This window comes from Pleurodeles waltl, chromosome 1_2 (assembly GCF_031143425.1).
Source record: "Pleurodeles waltl isolate 20211129_DDA chromosome 1_2, aPleWal1.hap1.20221129, whole genome shotgun sequence".
NCBI lineage: Eukaryota > Metazoa > Chordata > Amphibia > Caudata > Salamandridae > Pleurodeles > Pleurodeles waltl.
The window spans coordinates 335,002,579-335,027,798 of record NC_090437.1 but is presented as its reverse complement, the minus strand read 5'-3'; the positions used below and the strand labels follow the sequence as shown (position 1 = coordinate 335,027,798).

The 25,220-nt window shown below is 43.6% G+C and overlaps 1 protein-coding gene across 1 annotated transcript in view; it reads left to right on the top strand.

The window, feature by feature from the left end:
* ACER2 (alkaline ceramidase 2) overlaps positions 1–25,220 on the top strand; it is a 105,605-nt gene that overhangs the window by 62,934 nt on the left and 17,451 nt on the right. Inside the window, exons 4-5 of the mRNA XM_069239259.1 lie at positions 12,687–12,824; positions 20,276–20,413. Coding sequence (XP_069095360.1) covers positions 12,687–12,824; positions 20,276–20,413 — 276 coding nt within the window. The remainder of the gene's footprint in view (positions 1–12,686; positions 12,825–20,275; positions 20,414–25,220) is intronic.

Genomic DNA, 25,220 nt, shown 5'->3' with positions numbered 1-25,220 from the left:
GATTGGAGTTGGGAGGACTCGGATAGGGTGGATTGGATTGGGATAGAGTGGGTGGACCTGAGTAGAGTGTGGTGGAATGGAGTGACTGGGTGGATTGAAGTGGTGTTGATTTGAGTGGGGTGGATTGGATTGGAGAAGGGTTGGGTGGATTGGATTGGTGTGGATTGGATTGGATTCGATTGGGGTGAGGTAGATTGCATGGAGGTGGGGTGAATTGGAGTGTGGTGGGGTGGACTGAACTGGTATGGGTGGGATAGATTGCGGTAGGATGGATTGTAATAGGGTGGATTGGAGTGAAGTGAATTAGAGTGGTGTGGTTTGAAGTGGGGTAGGCTGGATGGATTGGATTGGAGTGTGGTGGACTGAACTGGGATGGAGTGGGTGGATTGGGGGTAGAGGGAGGTGGATTGGATTGGGGTGGGCTGGATTGGAGTGGGGTTGATAGGATTGAAATCGGTTGGGGTGGATTGGGTGGGGTGCTCTGGAGGAGGTGGATTGTGGTGGGGTGCATTGGAATGGACTGGAGTGGATTGAACTGGAGTAGGGTGGAGTGGGGTATATCAGATTGGGGTGTATCGGATTGAAGTGTATGAGAGTGGGGTGGATTGGATGGAGTGGGGTGGGTTGGATTAAGTGGGATAGATTATGGTGTGGTGGGGTGGATTTGAATAGGGTGGATTGAACAGGGGTTGGGTGGGGTGGCATGGATTGGGTTGGGGTGGATTTGAGTGGATTGTGGTAGATTGGACTGGAATGAGGTGGATTGGATTGGAGTAGGGTGGATTTCAGTGAGGTGGATTAGGTTGGAGTGGGATGGACTGGATTGATGTGGGGTGTATAGATTGGAGAGTAGTGTACTGGGTTGAAATGAGGTAGATTAATGTGGTTTGGAGCGGGGTGGATGAGTGGTTTAGGGTGGATTAATGTAGACTGGATTGGACTGAGTGGGGTGGATTAAAGTGGATTGTATTGGAGTGGGGTGGATTAAATTGGAGTGAGGTGGAGTGGGTAGTGGTGGACTTGATTTGGGTGGGTTGGATTGGAGTAGGGTGGGTTGGATTGGAGTGGGGTGGAATGACTGGAGTGGGTGGGATGATTGGGTAGGGTAGGTTGGATGGAAGTGGGGTGGGATGGATTGAAGTACAGTGGATGGGAAAGGGGTTGGTGGATTTGACTGGAGTAGGGTGTATTGGGCTATAGTGGATTGGGGTGGATTGGATTGGATTGGTGTGTGGTGGATTGGATTTGTGCGGGGTTGACTTTGTTGAAGTGGAGCAGATTGTGGTAGACTCAAGTGGGTTTGATTGGGGTGAGGTGGATTGGATTGGAGTGGGGCAGATTGTTTTGGATTGGAGAGGGATGTTTGCAATTGTAGTGGGGCAGGTTGCAGTGGGGCGGGTTGGAGTGCAGCAGGTTGTTTTGTATTAGAGTGGAGCAGATTGGAGTGGGGTAGGTTACAATGGATTGGTGTGGGCAGGTTGTTGTGGATTGGAGTAGGACAGATTGTTTTGGATTGGAGTAGGACAGATTGTTTTGGATTGGAGTGGGGCAGATTGTTTTGGATTGGAAAGCAGCAGAGTGGAGTGGGGCAGATTGTTTTGGATTGGAGTGGGGCAGATTGTTTTGGATTGGAGTGGGGCAGATTGTTTTGGATTGGAGTGGGGCAAATTGGATTGTTTTGGATTGGAGTGGGGCAAATTGGATTGTTTTGGATTGGAGTGGGGCAAATTGAATTGTTTTGGATTGGAGTGGGGCAAATTGTTATGGATTGGTGCAGATTGTTTTTTATTGGAGTGGGGCAGATTGGATTGTTTTGGATTGGAGTGGGGCAAATTGGATTGTTTTGGGTTGGAGTGGGGCAAATTGGATTGTTTTGGATTGGAGTGGGGCAAATTGTTATGGATTGGTGCAGATTGTTTTTTATTGGAGTGGGGCAGATTGGATTGTTTTGGATTGGAGTGGGGCAAATTGGATTGTTTTGGGTTGGAGTGGGGCAAATTGGATTGTTTTGGATTGGAGTGGGGCAAATTGTTATGGATTGGTGCAGATTGTTTTTTATTGGAGTGGGGCAGATTAGGCTGGGTTGGGTTGGGGCGGATTCGAGTGGAGCGGATTGGAGTAGGGTGGATTGGGTTGTACTGCTTGATTATGTGTTAAAGCATCACACATAATAAAGAAACACTGTTGCTTGGCAGTATTTCAAACAAGTTAATTGTCATCTTTTGAGAAGAGCGTCCACGAGCAAAAACAAAAGAAAACATGAGAGGAAAGTAAGAAAAGACGACTTGACAAAATAAAAGAAAGTTATCTTTAAAAAATAAAACTTTGCAGTTCTGTATGTCCTGCTGGGCACGTTTTTGCCAGTCAAGAGCCTTCTGTTTGCAGGTCACTAGAAGGTTAAAAGAACATTACAGTACCTCTGTCACATCAGGAGCAGTGGACGGGCACTAAGTTGAATCCATCGTCCCTGCTCCACACAGAGGAACTAATGGAAATGATGCCAGGCATACCTTGACGAACTAGGAGGGTGTAAAGAAGAGTGCCACACAAATCAACAAATGGTGAGTGACAGGCGGACTTCAAGCCCTTTATTATACACAACAGAGTCCTGAAAGCAAGACACATGAGCTAGTGCATGCACTCGCAGGCTTGACCCTAACAACAAAGGTGTAACTAGTCTGGGTCTGTTGCATTATGCTTGAATGCACAAGGGCCAAGTTTGTGCTATATATGCTGAAAAAAGGCCATACAAATCTGCACTGGTTTACTCTGTTTCAAACCATGCACCTGGATTATTAGGAAGTAAAAGGATATGAAGCTAAATAGTGTGACACGGAAAGGCCTCAATACAAGACTGTGCTTTCTAAACCCATTAGTATTGACCTATTAAACGCATGTTTACAAAAGTTCTGTATGTTAGGCACAGTTTAATACATTTGTGTGCAAACATTATTATCTTTATATACAATCAAACACTTACCTACATCGTCGCTGCTGCCACCACCGCGCCGCTCCTCCTGCCCTGCGGCCAATCCTAACGCTACTCAGAGTAGCATCTAGATTGGCTGGGAGCACCCAGGCAGGGCACTCCCAAGCAGACTGGGAGTCTGTGACTGCTCTCTCCAGACCAGCAACACAGTGGTGGGCTGGAGAGAGCACAGTGCGCATGTGTGTTTGGCTGCCCCAGTGCTCGTCACCCCAGTGCCCCACCCCTTTCACTACAAAATGATTATAAACATAGCTTATTATCGTTTTGTAGTAAAAGGATTGCAGCTGCAGCTGCTCGTGAGGGGGTGGTGGCGGGGGGTTGGGGCACTCCCCTGCCCTAACAGTGGTTCTAAGCCAGTGGATTTCAACTCTTTACTTGTGGTTTAGTGGGCTTATCAAGGTATCGTAAAATCGTCTTCATTCGTTTTGTCTTCTGAGCCTTTTTCATACATGCATTCGTTTCCTTAATGCCTTTATTGCTCTAGTTGTGTGATAAAAAACATTCTTCCTCGTTATGTGGAAAGCGTTAACACGAAGCAGTTTGGTACGTGTTACGCATCCTTACATTAAAGTCCAATGCAGACAAAAGGCCAGTGGCACAGAACGCTTATGTCGATTATCCACAGGATATTTCGCCCATTGCGTGTCAAATTCAGTGGTTTTTGCACTTCCTGGCTGTTGAAGATTTTTGATGGTGTTTTTATGCTACTGGCACTGAAGTCTGTAGCCATTCATTATCACTGAGTCAACAGACTAAAGGGTCAGTTGGAAATGTTCTCCACCGCCACAGCAGTTTCCAGGGACTAGTTTGAGGTCGGTCGGGTTGCCAGTCAGGCTGACGGGGCATACCCTGGCAGGAAGGGATATGAACGTGGACCTCTTTGCCATCTGTTTCTCAGCAGTGCGGAGTCCGTATAAGAAGTTTATCCGAGTGACCTTCCACAGTGAGCACCGGCTTGCATGAGTGTGTACAGTGAAGTGCACATTGTTGCATGGAAGTGTGTGCAGGAGAATGCACAGAGATTTCATGGGAATGTTTGCAGTGGAGTGCACACAGACGGCCAACTTTTATTCACGTGTTTGTTTAAAACCATTTGCGGATGAAGGTAGAGGTAGAGAAGGTGATGTTGCTGCGTTTGTTGACTTGAGTAAACATTTGCGATGCTCAGTGATGGGAAAGCATGCAATGAGTTTTGGTACAACTGACATATCACTTAAGTACCTTTTATAAATACATAATAGCTGCCTGATTGAATTGAGGGGTCACCTATTGCCTACAATACAATACATAAAGTGGGCTGTGGGGGTGCCTCTTTCTCACAATAGAACAGCTTTCTTTTCTGTCTGTTTGATCCTGATTCAATAACCTTCCGCTATATTCTTTTCTTTGTCCCTTCCCAGGAACAATGCTTCTTTACTATCATTTTGATAGGATGATTTGTATCCTTCCACTGCTTACAGCAGGGAATTATTTTTCATTTCTGTTCTAGCACTTTATAGAAGTGCATGGCTTTCCTTGCTCTTTGCTCGGTCTCAACTCTTTCTTCTGCTTCCTCGCTGCTGCTTGTCTGTTTCTTCCATTGCCTGTCCCTTTCCATCCTGCTTCATTGTTTTTCTTTTTGTATTTTATTTTTACAATAATTTTGCGAGTACCCAGCAAAAGCACACTCCTGTTTGGCTGCCTATTCCTCCCCCACCTCTCTTTTCTGCTGTCTGCCGTTTTTATCTTTTTTTGTTTGTTTTAATGTTTTTGTAAGTGTCTGGCAGCAGTACCCAGCTACCAGGCTGCTCGTTTCTATTGTTTCTCTCTGTTTGTGTGTCACTCATGCACTTACTTTATTTTCTCAATTCTTCATTGAAAAATGGCATTCCGACATTATAATAAAAAAAATATATTACAATATGGGTGCTGTGCTTAAGCGTGTGTGTGTGTGTGCCGGCGGACATCTTGAAATTGTGTTCGTTATACTTTGAATATAAAACATTGCATGCATCCACCTGTGTGGTTGTGTGTAAGTGGACACATTGGAATGTATTTTTTTGTTCAAATTATAAAAATCATTCCAATATTGAATTATGTGCGCACATGTATTCAGATAGATGCCTGGACAGTCATCTTGGAATTGTTTGATATGCTTTATTAAAGTACATGTCAAGCTAATGGACCTTAAATGTGCATACATGCGCAACTAATGGAGGCCAAGTTTGAATGCTTTTGACCATAAAATATGCAAAACCAAACAGGCATTGGCAAAGTCAATAACTCTGCTCGGATTTCAGAGGTGGGAGTTATGTTTGCTTACAATTATAAAATAATCCTTACTCTATATAAGTTATTCATTGCAGGATGGTAGAATTTCTATGAAGGTATTTTTTTTTTTAATGTATTCTTTAGGTTGTTTCAAAACACCTTATAGCATGATATTGCTCTGAATTGAACAATATACATTTGAGATTGGTAATAGATAGCTTCTAATTAACAACATGCAGAAAAGAAACAAGTGTGTTAGAGGAAGGATGTGGGGTGGAATGGAGGAACGGGGAATTGGGAAGCACACAATTGTACAGTGGGAAAATATCACTGCGCTTTGAGGTGCGTTCTAGCAACGAGGAGAGTATTTTGTAGCAGAACTGAGTTGGAACAGTTTTCCAGGTTGCCGAAGAAGGGGAAAGTTTTTAGATTCTTGTTAAAAGACTTCACAAGTAGTAGAGTTTTGTGCTAAAGCACAGGAAGGTGGGGGATATTGGCCAAGGCAACAGAACTCCCATCACAGCTGTTCCTTAAGCTGTTGAAGCCAACACTTGCATAGATACATTCTTTCAGTTAATGTCTGTAGGAATTCATTGCTCTCACAAGACCTTAAGTATTCTCCTCCGAAGAATTTTCTATTCACTCAGAAAAGGTTGTTATATGCTAAATTTTCCACTCGGTTTACTTCAGCAGTCTGCCATACCTGCTTATATTGTAATCCTCATTGTTACCCACTGTAATAATAATCAGAACAATTGTGTAGAGAAACTGACCTGTAGGTTGCACTTAGGCCATTTGTTTCCGTGAACAATTTCTGCGTGCAGATCATAGATTCTTTCTGTTGCTTTGTAAAAGCAATGCCTTCTTCTCATAGATAGGCCTTGCCAGAGCCAGTTTGTTCTATAGGTCTTTTAACTGTTTGTTTAAATGACACAATTTTAGATGAACAGTATTTTTCCTTTTTTTTAAAAAGTTGTGTGCCTACATGTGGATTGAGGATGCATCTCCACAAGCAGGGGCTGTGAAGAGGGAGAGAGAGGCTTATACTCGAAGTAATGAATTTACTGGGAGATATCCGCCTGCATGTATCTGCCTAATGGTCAGTAGTACAAGCAAGGCCATAGCAGATCTTTTCTGACATGTGTCTGAGATGCATGTTTTAACAACTGTTTTCCCCAGGTGTGTTGGGGAAAGGGTATTTTACCTTTAGTTCATACAACCCCTCTCATGGTTCAGAAGGCACCCTGTCGACTAACGCCCTAGCACTCAAACGTAATGCCAGACCCGGCCCTCTTCAAGGGGGTTTTACTGATACGCAATTTGGCTTTGCCATCTGACCTTAGTCATGCACACTGTACCACCATCCATCAGCCATGGGAAAGACACTCGACCATCATGTGAACAAAAGAAAACTGCCGTTCCACTTCTGAGACACCAGTCACGCCGGCTGGGATCCACGTAGCAGAGCATGAGTGTACTTGAGAGTTGGGGAAGAGGATGCCCTGAAATGAGCAGGGCATCTCCTGACGTGCACTAGGAATCCTTTTACCCTAGACTGAGCACACCATATGCAGAAAGCCTTGATTCTGTAAACCCTATACAAGAATCAGTTGATTCAGGAGAGGGACTGCACTCATCCAGGCCCTTTCGCACCCAAGCACCAAAGAACCCAAAAGTGTTGCTGGCTTTCACGAGGGACTGAGAGGAGCCCAGAAAAAATCAGATACCGAGGGTCTAAAGACAATCCTTTCACACATTTCGACGTTTGAAACGTAACATGCATATTTCACGTTATAAGTTGAGGCAAATGTGCCTTTTCATATTTTTTTGTGTTTCTGTGTAGATTATTGAAATCCTCTCACCCACAGCACTATTAATTTTGGTCCTTTTTCATTGCCACCTTGAAACACACTTTTTCCTACCCATGCCAAGTGAAAATTTTCAGGCGTTTTCGGAATGGAAAACAGTTTACAACTGTTGGTGAAAGCCCACACACGTATGAATTTGTGGGTAGTCCATAAGTTGCGCTGGTGGACTCAACAGTGGACCACCCTCAGCCTGCCACTGGTTTTACATTCCTTCCCAACAACTTATACGCTATAGGTAGAATTTCTGTGTGAGCAAATCCAATTTGGGTCGGATTTCGGGCTTTTACTTGCAGAAAAGCATTCGGAAAAGAGATCCATTGTCTCATCTTGTGAATTGGCTATCACAGGCGTGGCTCGTCCTTTAAGGTGGAGGGGCCACGCCCCCCCACCTTTTGTCTCTCATGAAGAGTGCCTGTCAGGCTGAACAAAGGTCAGCCTGACAGACACTCTTCATGTTCAGGTCAGGCAGCCAGGAGCAGACATGCGCGATTTGCGCAGACTCCTGGCTGCCTGAGCTGAACTTTGCTGGGCTGAGGAAGTCACATCTCCTATGGGCGTAACCTCCTCGGCTCAGCAAAGGTGCCTCAAGGTCCTCCCCTGGGTGATGAGGAAAGCGTCACCCATTGACTTTGACCTGGGCGCTTCAGGTTTAAGCCCTGAAGCGCCCAGGGCGAGTGTCAATCAGTGACACTTGGGTCAGCAGTCTCACTGACCCCATCCCACTCTGTGACGAGGCTGGGGTCAGCCAATGAGGGAAGGCAGCAGTCCCAACCCTCCTGGGACCTCGGAGGCTGAAGGTAAGTGTGTGTGTGTGTGTGATCTTTTAAAATGAATGTTTGGTGCGTGTGTGCATGTTTGTATGTTATGAATGTTAATGGATGTGCATGCGTGTGTGTGTGAAAGAATAAGTGTGTGTGAACTTTTAAAATGAATGTTTGGTGCGTGCATGCTTGAATGTTATGAGTGTTAATGGTTGTGCGTGCGTGTGTGAAAGAATGTGTGTGTGTGATGTTTTAAAAATGAATGTTTGGTGCGTGTGTGCATGTTTGAATGTTATGAGTGTTGTTAATGGATGTGCGTGCGTGCATGTCTCTGTGTGAAAGAATGTGTGTGTGTGCTTCCCGCCCGCCCCGCTGGGCTATCATGTTGAGGCCAGGCTGTTCCAGAGGTAACAACATAATGCCAGAGACAGCAAATGTGCTCTTGCCCTCTCTTTTCCTAGAAAGAGAAGCACAAAAGCCGGGTATTGTGCCCTGCTCCATATGTTAGACGCGTCAGACCCCCTGCACTACCATGATGAGTATCCCCCCCAACTACCATCATCCCCTGACTTCCATCATACCACCTCTTTGAACCTTGGGCCTAGTCTGTACGACAAGAAATGAGAAGTGGGGGTGTTCAAGATGTTTCAGAAAGGGACCTATGGGAAAAGCCCAGCCTCCAAGTGCCCAGGGTCAGGAGTTTTGCAAACACATGTGCTTGTTCAGTGCCGCAGCCGGACGCAGACTGGATTCCAGTTATTCCGCATCTATTATAGCAATATGTTAGCGAACAAGGTATAGTGATAAATAATTAGGAACACCGGCATTAATTATGAAAAAAAAAAACGTACAAAGTGACTGCACTAATGTTTCTATTTGTGTTCACAAATGATGTATATTGCGATTATGCAACTCAATGGTACACACTTGAGCAGTCTCCGAAAGATGAAAGATCAAGCCTGTCCATCAGGGCGGAAACGTGTGAGCTGCAGATGTCTGTAACTGTTGCACTATTTAGCATTTTACAAGCTCGTGCTGCCATTTTTTTTGGTTGGACCAACCTGTTGCTTCTAACAGTAGGAACCAGAATGTACTACTGAGGAGCAACCTAGTCAGAGGTGAGCAGGGAGGTACCATTTTGCACACAAAAAGTGGATAATTGGTACAAACTCTAATGGGAGCATATTTGCACTGTGCATATTTTGTGCAGGAGAACTTTCTTAATTAGCCCTATAGAAGCTGTGTAATCGTACAAGTTAACATTTTCATTATGTGCATTTTTCCCCTTTCTATCTGCTTTGTGAATTAGGCCATTTATTATTATTATATACACAGCTGAGTTGATAAGGTATCCATGAGAATTATGCCAACACAACCATTCACACTTGTGCTTTATGTTCAAACACGACACTTTGGAAAATGTGTTTCCTCTTTTAAAAAAAAAAAAATGTGTCAGTGATTTTATGCCAAACTCGGCCGCCTACTTGGAAACATATTAATCAGCTTTTTTTGCTTTTATTTTTTCCTGGTTGCATACTGCACATGCAGCAGTTTATATCACTGTGTGAGAAGCCAAAAGGTCTGGTCATGTGGCCCTCCTAGAAGAACCATAGCAGCTGTAGAAAAAGGGTTACATGGATTTGGAGACTGGGTCAAGCTACCTTCTACTGTATAACAAATGATCTTTGTGTCAGGTTTCCGACTAGTGTTGTAACTCAACTGAATCTACAGCATTTTGTGCTGTGGGTTACAGTGCAAAAAGACAAGTGAAAAAAGAACAAGTGATGGACGGAACGTTGAACAATGTCAAACATTCACCCCTAGTACAGAGATTTGGGCCTCAATAGATCATTTCTTTGGCTACCCATGCCATTCCAGTTTGGACCCAGCCGTATGTAAATCAGTCTTGACCCTATTCCCCATGGAAACAATCCAGCCCGAACTGCCAAGCCAGGCCCTCTCTGGACTGGAAACAAACATCCTAGGACCGGTTTAAGGGTATCACCCTTCATCAGCCAGGATAGCTTGACTCCAGTGGCATGGGGAGTAAGGGACCCACATCTGGGCATACCCTTCCCACTTAGGGCGACAAATGCAAAAAGAACAAGTGGCCTGGCAGTTCAGGCTGGACTGTTCCCATGGGGAACAGGGTCGAGACTGATTTCCATATGGCTGGGTCCAAACTGGGGTGGCATGGTGAGCAAAAGAATTGATGGATTAAACCCAGATCTGTGACTGGGTGTGAATGTTTGATTGGTTCCGCATTCCGTCCATCATTTGTGTTTGTTAGCCTGGGTTACAGTGTCACTTTTATTTTTAGGTCTGGATTGTCAGCTCTGAATTTATAAATAGAGTGTTTTTGAGCTCCGCCCAGAGGAATAGTTCTGTCTTACATTTATCGCTATTGGTTGTTTGGTGAATATGATTCCCTCTTTTTGTGGTGCCTTTACATTGCAATACATCTCAAAAGTACTCGGAAGCATCATGAATTAATTAATTTATCTCAGAGATGCATTGTGCAGAGAAAGCAATACATTTTTGTTTTGTTTGTTTCACTGCAGTAGGCTGTACTTGGCGTTTTAGTCAGGACTCAAATGCAGGTCAGACCTGCTGGTTTCTTTGCTTGTTCACTACTCAGCTGGGCTCTTTAATTATTGGTTGCCAAATGAAGGTGAAATGTGCCCAGTTCTGCCCTTTGTGGACAAACTTAATTTCTTACTGAGTTCTAAAGGGCAAATGACAATCAGTGTGATCCCTAGTCTTGGTTTTATGTAATATAACATGAAGAACGTACTACAGGTGTCACGGTTGTAAGGAATGGGCAAGTGGTGTGTGCCATACATCTGATAACTCCTGCCCATTAATCTGCTTCTGTACAGACCTTGTTTACAGATGTGAACTGTTGCTCATACCAGAAATATTATTGACAAGACATCCAATAATTGTGACTGGCTGAATAACTACTGTGGTGAATGAGTGACTAGACTCACATAATGCACAACCTTGGAACAATTTCTTGGAACTGCAGAAGTAGGCCACATATGAAATATGTTAGGAATGGTGACTTGAGTGGCTTCAATGAACAAAAATTCTGGTTGTAGCTGCTTAGTCTCCACACCACCCCCTTTGGGATTTTTTGGAAGAGGAAATGGGCAAAAGTCATTGTGTACAAATATGTAGGGAGATGTCAGACATGTATTGCGCAATTCTGCATGAAAGGGGTAGTTGGTAGTGATCATTTTCAAGCTATATCACTGTTTTTTATGAAGCAGGATGTTCCACTTTTTTATTATTTTGGGTTTTGTACATTTTTCTATTACTAACGTCTCAAACCGTTGACCTATGTGACAGTATGCCGATTAAATGGATGTTCAATGAGATTGCCTTGGCTTAGAGAAGAGCCAGGTTGTTGGATAAAGGTCTGGTTGTTCTAGAGGCCGTACTCTTTAACCCATAATAATTATGAATTAAAGAATATTTGCTGGATAGAGAAACTTCAGTAAATTGCCCCAGTTAATTTTGTCTTTGATTTTGCAAGTGGGTGATGGATGGAATGCTTGAATTACTCACAGCCACTGGCAGTAGCTTGGGGCTACATCCTAATCCATCATTTTTCGCCCACCATGCCACCTGAGTTAGGACCCAGCCATATGCAAATCAGCCTTGACCCTGCTCCTCATGGGAACAGTCCAGTCCAAACTGCCAGGCCAGGTCCTCCCTGTACCATAAGACAAGCACCTTAGGACAGATTTGGCCCTAGTTAGGGCTCTTCAGCTAGGTTTAGCTTGGTTCCAGTGGCACATTTATTCCCGGACCTACATCTGGGCATACCCGGAGCACTCAAGGCATCAAGTGCAAATACAACCAGGTGGTGGATGGAACACTCAAATTATGTTCAGCCACTGGCAGTCACATGGTGCCAAATGCAAATACAACAAGGTGGTGGATGGAACACTCAAATTAAGCTCAGCCACTGGCAGTCGCATGGGGCCTCATCTCAATCCGTAGTGCTTTCCCGGTCAGGAGAAGGCAGTCACTCACTGCACCAGCCTGCAAAGAGATCGCTAATCCGTCCTCAAAGTGCAGGCGGGTTTCCGAGTGACTATGAAGCAGATGCTCCCTATTTCACTTGAATGTGCTGTCCCTAGGGCAGCACAAGGTAGCGACTGCCCTGAGGGCAGTGCATTCTCTGCAATAGAGCCCACTTTCCCTGTTTTCACATGATGCACCTACTTAAAGGTTTGCTGTGGCATAAACAAGAAAAGTGCGCCCTTTGTGTAATAAGGGCCCAAGAGTATTTCTGGAACTGTATGCAAGTCTTACATTATTCGGAATAATAATTTCTGTAATATTTCTACCCTGCTGAATTATACCCAGTTGTACAATTCTGCAAGCACAGATGCACCATAAATGCCAATTTGCAGATTTAAGTATTTTATTTTTTCAAGGAAAAATAGGCAGTTGAAATGTGTGGGTGTACATTTTCTTGACGTCAATATTGTGACATACAGCCTTAGGCATGGGCACGTCTTCCTGCTCCATCAACACAGTGGTGAAAGCTTTAAGTGTGCAACCAAATGTGTGCTGCCTGGGTCTGAGCTGGAGGAGGGATCTTGGTAGACCATTGATATATTAGCGTGCTGGGGACCAATGCACCCTCTTGTAAGCAGATAGCCCCCACACTGTAGAGGGCTTTTATAGATATATAACAACATCTTATGTATAACATGTGAATTGATTTTGATGTGTCGGTTCATTCTCTGTAACACAACTCTACTTTTCATTGTTTTCATTATTATTTTTTTATGATGCTTTCAGGTCTCGGTTTAAGGTTGCTGTGGCCGTTCTGTCTGGAATCGCAACCGTTCTTGCCTTCATTAAACCAGCATTAAACCATATAACCCTCATGACTCTGGGGGTGCCCTGCACAGTTTTACTCATCACAGAGTTGAAAAGGTAAGTTTCAGGCTTATGTTATAAAAATGTGTTTAGCAATAGGAATTCCGGGTGAATTTGTGATATAATTTTGATTTGTTGCCCATTGTTATTTGCAAGAGTTTGGTTTATGCTGCCTTGGGACCGTGCTGCTGTTAGTGTGTTTTGTTAATGGTGCTGTTGTTTTGATGGCTCACACTTAGGGCCATATGTACCAATGAATTTTCCCATAGACACAGAATGGGTAAAACCCTTTGCTACATCTGTCCCTTAGACTTTAGAATGATTCACTGATCTCACTTTCATTCATGGCAACGGAAGCGTTTCTGGTATTGCCTACTGGTTATTGTGTTATTGCCTTTGAGTATTCAAGAACGAAATGCAGAATAGAGTGCCTCGAGTCAAAAGTGTCTCTCCAGATCGGGCTTTTTATTTGTATTTCTTTTTTTTTACATATTATTTTTAATATTTTCTTTTAACTGGCCTTTAGAAGGAGAATAATACAATTAATACAACTTGACACCGGTCACCTCCTCGTCCAACTACTTGGTACCATGCTATCGTTTCTCGTTGCCAGTCCAGACCTATCCAGGCCCTGTAACTGCCCCACGGCCCACCCCCCATTCTTGTTTCAAATGGTATCACCTCTGTAGTTGAGCTATATGTCTCATATTTTGTTACATTTCAAGATCGAGATATTTTGGCTGTTTGAAAAAAAAAAAGTGAGATTTGCCTCTTTGAGATCTTAAATTTCGGAATTTGAACAGTCATTCTGATGGGGAGTGGCACTCGGCAGGGTCCCAAGATTTAAACACCATTTGGTGGGACAGAGCGGTATAAATGGCACGAGCTTCTGCTCCGGGGTCCTGGAGACAATGGCTTGTGCCTTCACCCTTGTTACACACGTGCTACAAGATATCCTGAAGGTATTATTATTATCAATTTAATCTAATCTCCTAATATAAATGTTTTTGCGTAACAAGGTCAGCCATAATATTTTCCATTCACTTGGTTTCAATAACGTAATTCAATTGACATTATACCAAAGCATCATCCCATACAAATTTTATACAGAAGATGGCAGGGTACCCTGATGAAGAATCTACAATACTATTTTACAATTTGTTTAATCTAAGAATAACAATTGATTTAATCCCGTTTTTCGGGGTCACCTACAACCAAAAAGAACCCCGAGTTTTGGAACCCGATAGCTGAAAACACCCTCTGCCTTGTATTACTAGTCCATTATTTGTGCAAGCATACCCTAAGTTATTAAATTTAACGATAACGAGTTTGCTCTTCTCCTTTCCTTTACGAAGGTGTTGAACAAGTATTGGCAGTATTAAAACACAGGCCCAAATCTGCTACTTTTCATACTGCCTGTGCCATACTGCCTGTGCCAATTAAAACATTGTGCAACGTTTTTAAAAATGTTTTTAAATATTCTTCATTTAGCTGAAACCACAGTGGTGCACTCTGTTTTAGTTGTATCTTCCATCCTCTGTTTTCAAGGCCTGTTGTTGGCACTTCAGCAGCGTATCCTTGAATAGAAGGCCCTCTCTTTTCTCCTGAATGAGGCTGCAGAAACTTTACATGCTTAGGCATGACATAGAAGAGCCTTTTTTGGGTGGTTTGACAGCGTAGCTGTAGTTACCAGTTCTTTGAAACCTACAAGGAGTAGGTTTTGTCTTTGCCCAGAGCGCTGTTTTCTCTCACCTCATGCTATTGGCTGCTTTTTTTTTATACCTTCCGCCCGGTACGAAAAGCTTGCACTGGAATGCAGAAGGGGTCATTTTACACCTTAAAAGCTCACCACGTCATCATGCATTCAATTATTTATTTCGTAGAAGCATTATACGGAGAAAGCAATCACATTTTTTGTTTTTTTTTGTCACTGCAGCTGTTTTTTTAAATGTTTTAATGAGGACAGACCAAAACCAGAAAGACCTAGTAGCTTTTCCAGTTCTTTCGTTCAGCAATACAGTACAACAATAACTCAGCTAGCGTTGCAGTACGTAAATTACACTATTATTAGATAGCAGCACTTAATGTTCAGGGAATCCATCAACAGAATGGGGAAGGACTCCTTAGTTCTAGCAGTCTATGGAGAGTTATGCATACCTCGGGCCTGGAGTACACAGTAGCATGTCAAACAAGCATACAATAAGCATCCATATATCTTCTGTGGTTCGTCATGTTACCCCAGGGATGTGTCAGACATGTGGAGTTATACCAGAATCAGGTCACAAAAGGAGCATACACATCATTCATTAGGGCTCCCTGACCCCACTCCATCTGGATTGGTGGTCCTGGCATCAACCGATTTGCCCAGCAAATACATCCTCGAAGGTTGCCAAATGTCTATAGTTCTGATGAAATGAGACAGTAATTCAACCTATAATTCTATCGCAATTGACCAAGTCCTTAAGCCACTTCCTAAATTTGGGGGCCCTCCCGCTGCCCCAGCTACAGGCCACCAATCTCTTAGCCATTAGCAAAGCTAGTATTGTAAACGTTATGTATGTTTCTACAATGTCCTTTACATGGCCTACAAGGGCAACCTTGGGGTCTGGTGGTCCTTTACCCTTCACTATAATTGAGAGTGCAGCCATGACGACCTTCAAGTATAGCTGCACTTTATAACAGGACCAAACTTGATGAAGAAGGCCCCAGGCACATCTAGTGCAATTAAACTCCTCCCTCAGCCCACACTGACATAGACTCATTGGAGAATGGTATGTACACTGCAGGAACTTATAGTGAATAACCCAGAACCGACTTACTTAGAGGAGATCATTCCATTTTAGAACAACAGAAATTCCACTCCTCATCTGCAATCCTCTGTCCTAACTCCGTCTCACACCCCAATTTTGCCCTCTGTGACACCATGGGAGCTTCCCCATGGGCAGAATGCTAACATGTGGAAACCAAATGATTGGTGGCTTTAGCATCCAACAGCTTATCAAGAGTGGCGAAGGCTCCTCAGGGAATCCTGGGACAACCAAGCCTACATCTACTTTGAATCCGATAATATGTGAAGTGCTCCAGGGGGACTGGTCTTTATTTTTAGTCTAATGATGCCCTTCATATTTCAAGATTACTGTGCACCCTAACCAAATTACCGTGTCCCTCAAAGCAGCACGGACCCTGCAGGCAATAAGAGGAGAAGGACTGTGCCACATTTCAAGACTTTAGGTCTAGATTCTCTCTTGTGCACACATTCTTCCTCTCTATATACCTCTCGCTTTTTGGCTCGGACAGTCTCAAATCGTGATTCAAACATTGGATGTATGAAAGTGTCAAATAAGTATCTCTTTTCTTTCCATATTTAAATTGGCTTCTGGTCACTGACGAATACTCCATTTTGTGCAGTAGAGCCCACAGTTCTGTATGTGTGGCACGTGCGAATGGCGGATAATGCTTGGGAATAGGGAAATCAGCCCTCACAAACTCCTCTGGCTTATTATGGCCACACACATAATATTTCAATTCTCTATTTCTCACACAAGTTTCCAGAAAAAGATATCAATTCGACAAAGTATTGGTTATGGGACAGACATAGCGGTAAAGTTGATTATCTTGAGATTTGAGGCTGTTCCCAATTAACACACAACTTTCCAAGACTCACAAATGTAATTTGTTAGTTTTCTGTACTCCCTTTTAAATATTTTACAATCTAAATGGATTGGAGGCATGCCTGAATGCAGATTTGCTTTAAAAACGCAAATGTCCCATCTTCTAATTCTTTTGTTAAAGGGGTTTTGAACCTAATTGCATGCATGACTTCACCACTGCCAGCATTTGTCTTTTCTTCAAGTTATTGTGTGAGTTTTTTACAATAAGTAAAGTTGTATTTGAAGCCAAACACTGGTGTACAGATCCTGTGCTTTGACTTGGCCGGAATGGAACAGTCTGTGTCGGACTCTGCATGCGTCATGCCTGACATGCCAAACTGTTCTTTGAATTTCATTGCCCTGCTGGAGAAATAATGTGCATTGATTGACCCAGGGCATTCTGTTCTGGTTCACATTGTTAGCTGTTCAGCCTGTTGGCAAGGCAGGGTTAATTTGATAAGTGAACTTCCCGCCGGGTTGCATTGTAATTAAGCTTTTTAGGGAGCCTACCACATTTAGAACAGCATTGCTTTCCAAATCGGGTATAAAATCTCTGAAGCATCCATTATCAGATTCTCAGACTGTCCATTGGGGCTGTTAGCTGGGACTGCAGACCAGCAAATATTCCTTTACGGACTTGTGCCTCTGAAACAGACAAAATCTTAAACAGAACCTGTGGGGAGAATGGGGAGTAACAGGTCAAATCAGACTGATTTTCATAGTATCTCTATTTTATTTGGCATCTCTGGTAATTTAGCACCCCTTGGGATAATGATATTTGCAGTACTGTTAACTCCAGAGTGGTGGACTTCCGATCTATCTTACCAGGCCACTTATTAGCCCCAGGATGCTTGTTTCTGATCCAGGGAGGACCAGGCCTGTTAGTTTGGGGTGGCTTGTTCCCATGGGGAACAGGGTCAAGGCTGATTTGCATATGGCTGGGCCCGAACTGGGGTGGCATGGTGGGCGAAAGAATGATGGATTAAACCCATGTCATGTGTGCTCTTGGTTGCTAAATGATATATGTTTTTTGGTTTGTTCCTGCGACTCTTCCATTTACACGATTTATGACTTGCCCATACGATAGGTGTATGCCTTGCTCAAATCATTGACTAACAGAATATCAGCTTCCACTAAGGTTTTCAGAGTGACTGGCAAATATGATGTACTTATATTCATTGAGCCTGATTCACAAAGGTAACTTACACTTTTGAGCATGTGTACCCTTTTGTGTAAGTTAACAACTTTTTGGTGTTCACAAACTGCATTTTTGTTGCAACTCAAACTTTTGTAGTAATTTACAATTGTGTAGTAACTCCTGCACTACACATCGTCAACTGCTGGTACTGCAACACCCTCCCATTGAAAATAATGAAGGTAGGGACTTAAAATAAAATTGGTAGAAAATAATGTTAAATGCAGTTATTTAAAATATTGACAAATATAAAATAATGTTATAAAATTTATTTTGGCCCTCAGCCATTTAGTATAAACTGTGAGACTGACATTACATCGACCCCCTTTCTTAGAATAACCTATACATAAAGTTATTTACTCAGTTACTTTTCCATAGACCCCAAAAAGGACAATATAAAGTACCATGGGGCAACCAGGTTTGCCTCAGTATGGAAAGATTGTTGTTGCTTTATCGGTAGTAGTACTAATAGTAGTGCTGAATGCAGTGGTGGATCCAGTACCAGTTGCACAAGTAGTAGTATCTGCAGTAACAGTAGTTGCATCACTTGATGTAGCACTAGTTTAATAAATTTAGCAATAGTATTAAAGCTTTAGCACTGCAGGTAGCAGTTGAAGTTCTTGTTGTGGGAATGGTACTAAATAGTGGTGACACCAGTTGTAGTTGCAGCAGTGTTTAGAATGACAAAGGTAGTAGTCCTAGTAGCAGGTTCAGTGGTAGTGAAAGTAGGAGTAGGGACTGCAATAGAGGTGGTAATATTTATAGTTGTATTACAGTAGTAGGTCTCATTTTAATGGCAGAGGTTGTTTCAGTAATATGGTAGTACTGTTTGAATGGCACTGAATAGCACTATTCGTAATACCAGTAAATGTACTAGTGGTAGTAATAGTTGCCATTGCGGTAATGGTACTGATAGCGGTGAACTGCTGTACATGAAGATGTGACATCCTTTTCTTTTGTACTTTATATCCAATGCCTTTTCCAGGTTCTTATATTAAATGGGACTGTTTGAGATTGACTCGGTGCCATGGGCCTCCTTGTGTTACTGTATTTTTGGATGAAAAGTGAAAAGCGTTAGTAGGGGTAAAATTCCATATCAGTGCTGCCTCTCATCTGGGGGGCGCTGTTGATGGTCCAGGATGCTCTTGCGCCCACAGCAGTCTGTGAGACACTTGGATTTGTGTCTTTCAGTGTAAGTGTTCGGTTCTTGCTGTCAGTGTGTCTACATGATGAAACTGGGGCAGGGTTGAATGGCGCCTTGCGTTTAAGGACATAGTGCCCCTGTTTTCTTGGCAGTGAGAGAGCCTGCTTACTGCTTTTACTCTTCATCCGTGAGGGGGAAAATTGTCCAGTGAGACTGTTTGATTTGCAGGAGGGGAGACTTTCAAGAGTTTAATGATAAAAGAGCTTTGACATTCCTCAACAGTCTCTCCTAAACTTAGGCCTAGGGGCGGTCAGGTTCACATCAGTAGGGACAGGAAAGTGAGGTGGAGTGAATGGATGATGCTCTCAGCATGGAAAGAGTGCCCAAGAGAGCCCAGGCTGGAGCTGGGCTAAGAGAGGTCGATCTTTATGACAGAGGACAGAATGGGTCCCGGAGGGAGCATGGCTTGGCATGTGGGCAGGGACAGCATGTTAGATGGGGATAAAGAGCATGGCAGTTGATGGCACAGCACATCCGACATGGGACATAGCTCATGGATGAGGGAAGACTGTAGGATGGCAGCTAGCACCGTAGACGGGGGTGGTGGGTGGCGGGTGAGCACACAGCAGATGACAGAGAGCGGGGGCAAAATGTACATGGGACGGCGAGCACAGCACAGGTGGTTGGTGTGGCTGGGAGCGCAGCAGAGGGAGGCATTAAGCACACCAAAGTGGCAGAGAGCCCAGCAGAGGAGTGGAGTTCATATATAAATTGGAACAGGGTGCTTATTTGGAAGGCAAAAACAAGTGACATCCTAAGAGCAAAGCACCTGAAACTGGCGACAGGGGTGGCAAGAGGTGACCTATGCTACCCAGCGGATTCCAAAAAAGTGAAATACTTGTACATGATTTACAAACCACCAGAGGATGCAAGTAAAAACGTAAACTTCCCAAAATGCACCTTGCCATTTACAGATGCCAGGCAGAATTAACACAACCATTGTAGCTGTCGCAGACAACCTTCTGTGAGGCATTAACACAAGGTCTCTGCTCTGATGTTCACACACAATCCCTTTCTTCATTTAACACCCTGGGCTAGAAGATCCCCTTTCCTCGCCTGTAGGCGAGGATACCTGATCTAACCTATCGCGTGGCTCGACTGCTGCCTAAAAACCGGACATCGAAAACCACTTGATGTTTAGCTTCTAGGGTTGCATGCGGAGTGCGTGCTGAGAGCTTCACTTGAAGGGGTACCACGTTTAGGCCGGTGACACTTAGCTCTATGTGTGGCTCTCCAGGAACTGCTTGACCACAACATCCATCTCTGCAAACCTGAATCCTGCAAGATTTTGCCATGTCAAGACAAACTCGAGATTCCATTTTCCACAGAAATAACAGAGCACCACTTTGGATTTATTTTGTATTTTGTTAATGTTCCAGAATGACATGTAACTGGATGTTGATAATTCTGCTACAGTCATTAGAAATTGAATATTCCTAATACTGTTGTAATGTTTCAGGTGCGAAAACATCCGCGTGTACAAGCTAGGCCTACTTGCGGGATTTTGGTGGACTCTAGCTCTGCTCTGCTGGATCAGCGATCAAGCATTTTGTGAAATCTGGTCTTCTTTCAACTTTCCCTATTTACACTGTGTATGGTGAGTAACCACCTTCTGACTCTCATAAAATACACTTTTATAGATGAACCTCTGCACACCTCAACATGATGTGCTTCAATGTAGTATGAGCCGGGCCTACACAGGTAGCCAGGAAAGGTCCTCCTACGGGCCACTAATATAAACTGCTTCATTAATAATGACCATCTGATCACAGCCACTGGCTGTGAAGGTGTGGCTGGGTGTAGGTGTAACAGATCTCAAGCCTGTGGAGGGAAACGTGACACTGCAGTTGGGAAGCTTTATTCCTTAGAAAATACTGCTGAAGGCCGCTTAAACAATTGTTAAAATAATTTTTCAAAATCCTTCTTGCTTCCACAAGGGATTCTTTTGCTTCACTGTCGGCATGCGAGATAGACGGACTTCAAGGGTGCATATGTGTTTGCAGCGTGTTGTGTAGTTGCAAAAGGAATGTTTCAATCGGATTATAGTAGCACGTTGCTAAAGATGTAATGCAGTTTACACAGGAGAGGGAAAGAACACGTTTTGGCTATCGAATTTCCATTGTCTCACATTTATTTAGAGTGTAAACGCGGTGTAGTTTTTCTAAAGCTGTGCAGCCTTCTACGCATTTCAGTCTCTGCTCTGTGATCAACTCCATTTTTGGATGACTTGCACATGACACATAAGAAAAGCAGCGTTAAACGAGAGTGGATAGGTTGGTTAAAACATAAGTAATATGGATGAAATGTCAAGGGAACTTTGAAAATATGCAAAAATTAGGGGTGTGAAAAATGTGCTTAAGTTCCTTTTGCGTAAGTAAATGACATTTTGGGAAATTCCATGAAATTATGTGAACTACAAACACAGCAGTTGAGGCTATTTATCAGTGGCGGACGGCAGCTTTAGGAGGGAGGGGGGCGGGCGGGTTATACACACACACACACTCATTCTTTCACACACAGACACGCACGCACATCCATTAACAACACTCATACCATTCAAACATGCACACACGCACCAAACATTCATTTTAAAAGATCGCACACACTCATTCTTTCAGACACACACGCACGCATACACATCCATTAACAACATTCATAACACTCAAACATGCACGCAAGCACCAAACATTCAATTTAAAACATCACACACACACACATACTTACCTTCGGCCTCGACCTTAGGTCAGACAATGAGGGAAAGCAGCAGTCCCAGCCACGTCACAGAGTGGGATGGGGTCAGTGAGACTGCTGACCCCACCCCACTCTGTGACGAAGTGTCACTGATTGACACTCGCCCTGGGCACTTCAGGGTTTAAACCTGAAGGGCCCAGGGAGAGTTTCAATTGGTGACACTTTCCTCGTCACCCAGGGGAGGGCCTCGAGGCACCTTTGCTGAGCCGACGAGGTCATGCCCATAGGAGCTGTGACCTCCTCAGCCCAGGAAAGTTCAGCTCAGGCAGTCAGGAGAGTGCGCAAATCACGCATGTCTGCTCCTGGCTGCCTGAGCTAAACATGGAGAGTGTCTGTCAGGCTGACCTTTGTTTAGCCCGACAGACACTTTTCATGAGGGGTAAAAGGTGGGGGGGGGGCGTGGCCCCTTTGCCCTAAAGGACGGGCCACCACTGCTATTTATTAGTGCAAAATGCGTCCCCATGTACATTTTTAGACACAATCGAACCCGAGAATGCATTTTGCACTACAAAATAGTATTAAATGGCACAACTCACATTCTGTTCATTCACGTTGCTCAGTATACAGTGTACAGGGACGTTACCCTGCATACTAGGTTTAAAATCTATCCTCTTAGGCAGTTGTCAGTAATGGTTGTGCATTGTTTTGTTCTCGCCTAAGATTTCCTGGTATAAATGAGCCACATGGTGCATTTTGAAAGCATATTTGGCTTCTGGTCCAAAGAACCCTAGAATCAATTGAATCGGATGTATCGCAAGAGACTATCGGAAATGTATTTCCTCAAAACTAGTCAAGTACAGAGTCTGGCTGCTCCACGGGGCGTGTTTTATTTTACGTCAGAACGATTACTCGTCTGAAACTATTTTTGTTCCAAACATACATTGTGCCCATCGGCACAGTGTACTAAAGCAAAAACTGTGGGGCATATTTATACTCTGTTTGCACCAAATTAGTGTCATTTTTATTTACTCTAATTCGGTGCAAAACTAACTCCATATTTATACTTTGGTGCTAGACCCCTCTAGCACCAGATTTATGGAGTTAAAGTCATTTTTTGAAAGTGGAGTCCTACTTTGCCTTAATGAGATTCAAGGTAGGCGTTCCCGTGCAAAAAATGACTCTATGGCCTTAACACCATATTTAGGGGCATATTTATACTCTGCGGCGTATTTATACTCTGTTTGCACCGAATTAGTGTCATTTTTTTTAACTCTAATTCGGTGCAAAACTAACTCCATATTTATACTTTGGTGATAGACCCATCTAGCACCAAGGCCCTTATTTAAACTTTTTTTGCACTGCATTAACGTCATTTTATGACACAAAAGTGGCGCAAACTTACAAAATATTGGCCCTTATTTATACTTTTTGCTGCAAAACTGCACTAACTCAGTTTTGCACCAAAAAGTTGAGCACCGGCTTGCACCATTTCTGTGCACCAGCCGGGCACCATATTTATGGAATGGTGCAAGCCGGTGCAAAGGGTAGGCTAGAGTTTTAAAAAATGACTTTAGTCGGGTGGGGCTGGCAGTATAGAAGAAGAGGGTTTAGCACCAAAAAATGGCTTTAGGCAGGTTAGAGTAAAAATAAATGACTCTAACCAGATTAGCGTCATTTTATGGTGCTAAACCTATCATGCCACATGACTCCTGCCTTAGGAAAGGCAGGAGTCATGCCCACCACCCCAGTGGCCAGCACAGAGGACAGGGGTCCCCTGGGCATGGCCATTGCACCCGGTGCCATATATGGGGGCCCATTTCAGGGCCCCCTATGGCACTTTCAAAAATAAAATGCACTTACCTGTACTTACCTGGGATGGGGTCCCCCATCCTCGCAGTCCCTCTAGTGTGGGTGGGGGTGCCCCTAGGGCCTAGGGAGGGCACCTCTGGGCTTATTCCATGGTGTTCCACCATGGAAATAGGGCCACAGGTCCCCTAAGACCTGCCCTGACCCAGGTCTTAAAAAATGGGGCAAAGCAAGCTTTGCCCCATTTTTTGACCCTTCCTCCCTCCTTTGCACCATTTTTACATGGGAGTATAAATATGGTGTTAAGGCCATAGAGTCATTTTTTTGCACGGGAACGCCTACCTTGCATCTCATTAAGGCAAGGTAGGTTTCCACTTCCAAAAAATGACTTTACCTCCATAAATTTGGTGCTAGACGGGTCTAGCACCAAAGTATAAATATGGAGTTAGTTTTGCACTGAATTAGAGTTAAAAAAAAATGACGCTAATTCATTGCAAACAGAGTATAAATACGCCCCTTAGCGTCAAAAAATGATGCTAATCTGGTCAGAATCATTTATTTTGACTCAAAACTGCCTAATGTAATTTTTTTTTTAAGCTAGCCTACCCTTTGCACCGGCTTGCACCATTCCATAAATATGGTGCCCAGCTGGTGCTAAAAAATGGTGCAAGCCGGTGCAAAACTTTTTGGGGCAAAACTGCCTTAGTGCAGTTTTGCACCAAAAAGTATAAATAAGGCCCTGTGTATCTTAAGAGGTGCTAGGTGTCACTAGAAATAATTGACATGAGCATTATTCTGCTATGAAAAATATTGCCAATCAGGCTTACAGTGCAATGAATATACCAGGAAATCATTGGTACCTGAATGGTATTTCCTTAAAAGGGAGCTCTTGTAGTCTTTTCCCCATGGGGAATTATGGCATTAGAATGTGCTGTGACTATAGGTATGCATAAGACTGCCCAAGTAGAAATAATGTTTGTAAAATGTCTTTATTGGTTTTTGTAATAAACAGCTATTCCTTCGACAATATTAAACATGCGTCCATAGATAATAAAGCAACTGTTCCCTTCCTGACTTTTTTCATTCACTGGTGCCACCTTTGAGAACCATAGACCCACTACTGTGTAATATCACATATCGTGTTATGACCCACCACCACCACCCCTTCCCGTTCATTAACACCCGACTTATTGTGCTTGTAAATCTTGTAGTTCAGTTTTTCACCACTCATAAGAGAGAAATGTTCAAGGTGACATGAGTGCACCCTTAGCGTGATGCTGGCCCTCCTTCATGCATCTCTCTCCCACTAGACTATTTTCATCCATCACTCAGCCAATCCGAACCACCAAGAGATGTTATATCATCCCTGTGGATAGGGGGTCTTCAGTATGACAATACCAGCCACAATGCCAAAAGCTTTACCTGGCACTGCAGTTCTTTTTTCTTGGCAATGCCCACCCAGCAAGCTCAACCAAGGCGTGCCTGGCAAGTCCCAACCCAAAAAATGCAGCAGTGTGACTTACCGCCTCGTTTCAGTCACACAATTTTTTGTTTACACACCCTCCAGATGTGACAGAAACTTGCAGTCTCCTTCCTGCATCTAGGACATGGAGGCACATTACTTGTTCTCATCTTATGCAAAATAAATTGCGTTAGTTAAGATCTTATCAAGCATTTCTAATGAACCGTCTTAAGCATAATGTTTTTTAGGTCGTCCTCCTGTGCATGGATGCTTGTGGCCATTCCTGGTCTGAGAGTAGAACTCCCCGATTTGCTACCCGCTTTAGCCTTATGTTAAACGCTTCTGAACTCAATGGGAACATGCTTTGTATAATGCGCTGGTTAGATAACTACCTCTTGTCCCTTACACGGACCAGTAATTAGGCCAGCAAAATGCTGTGAATGAC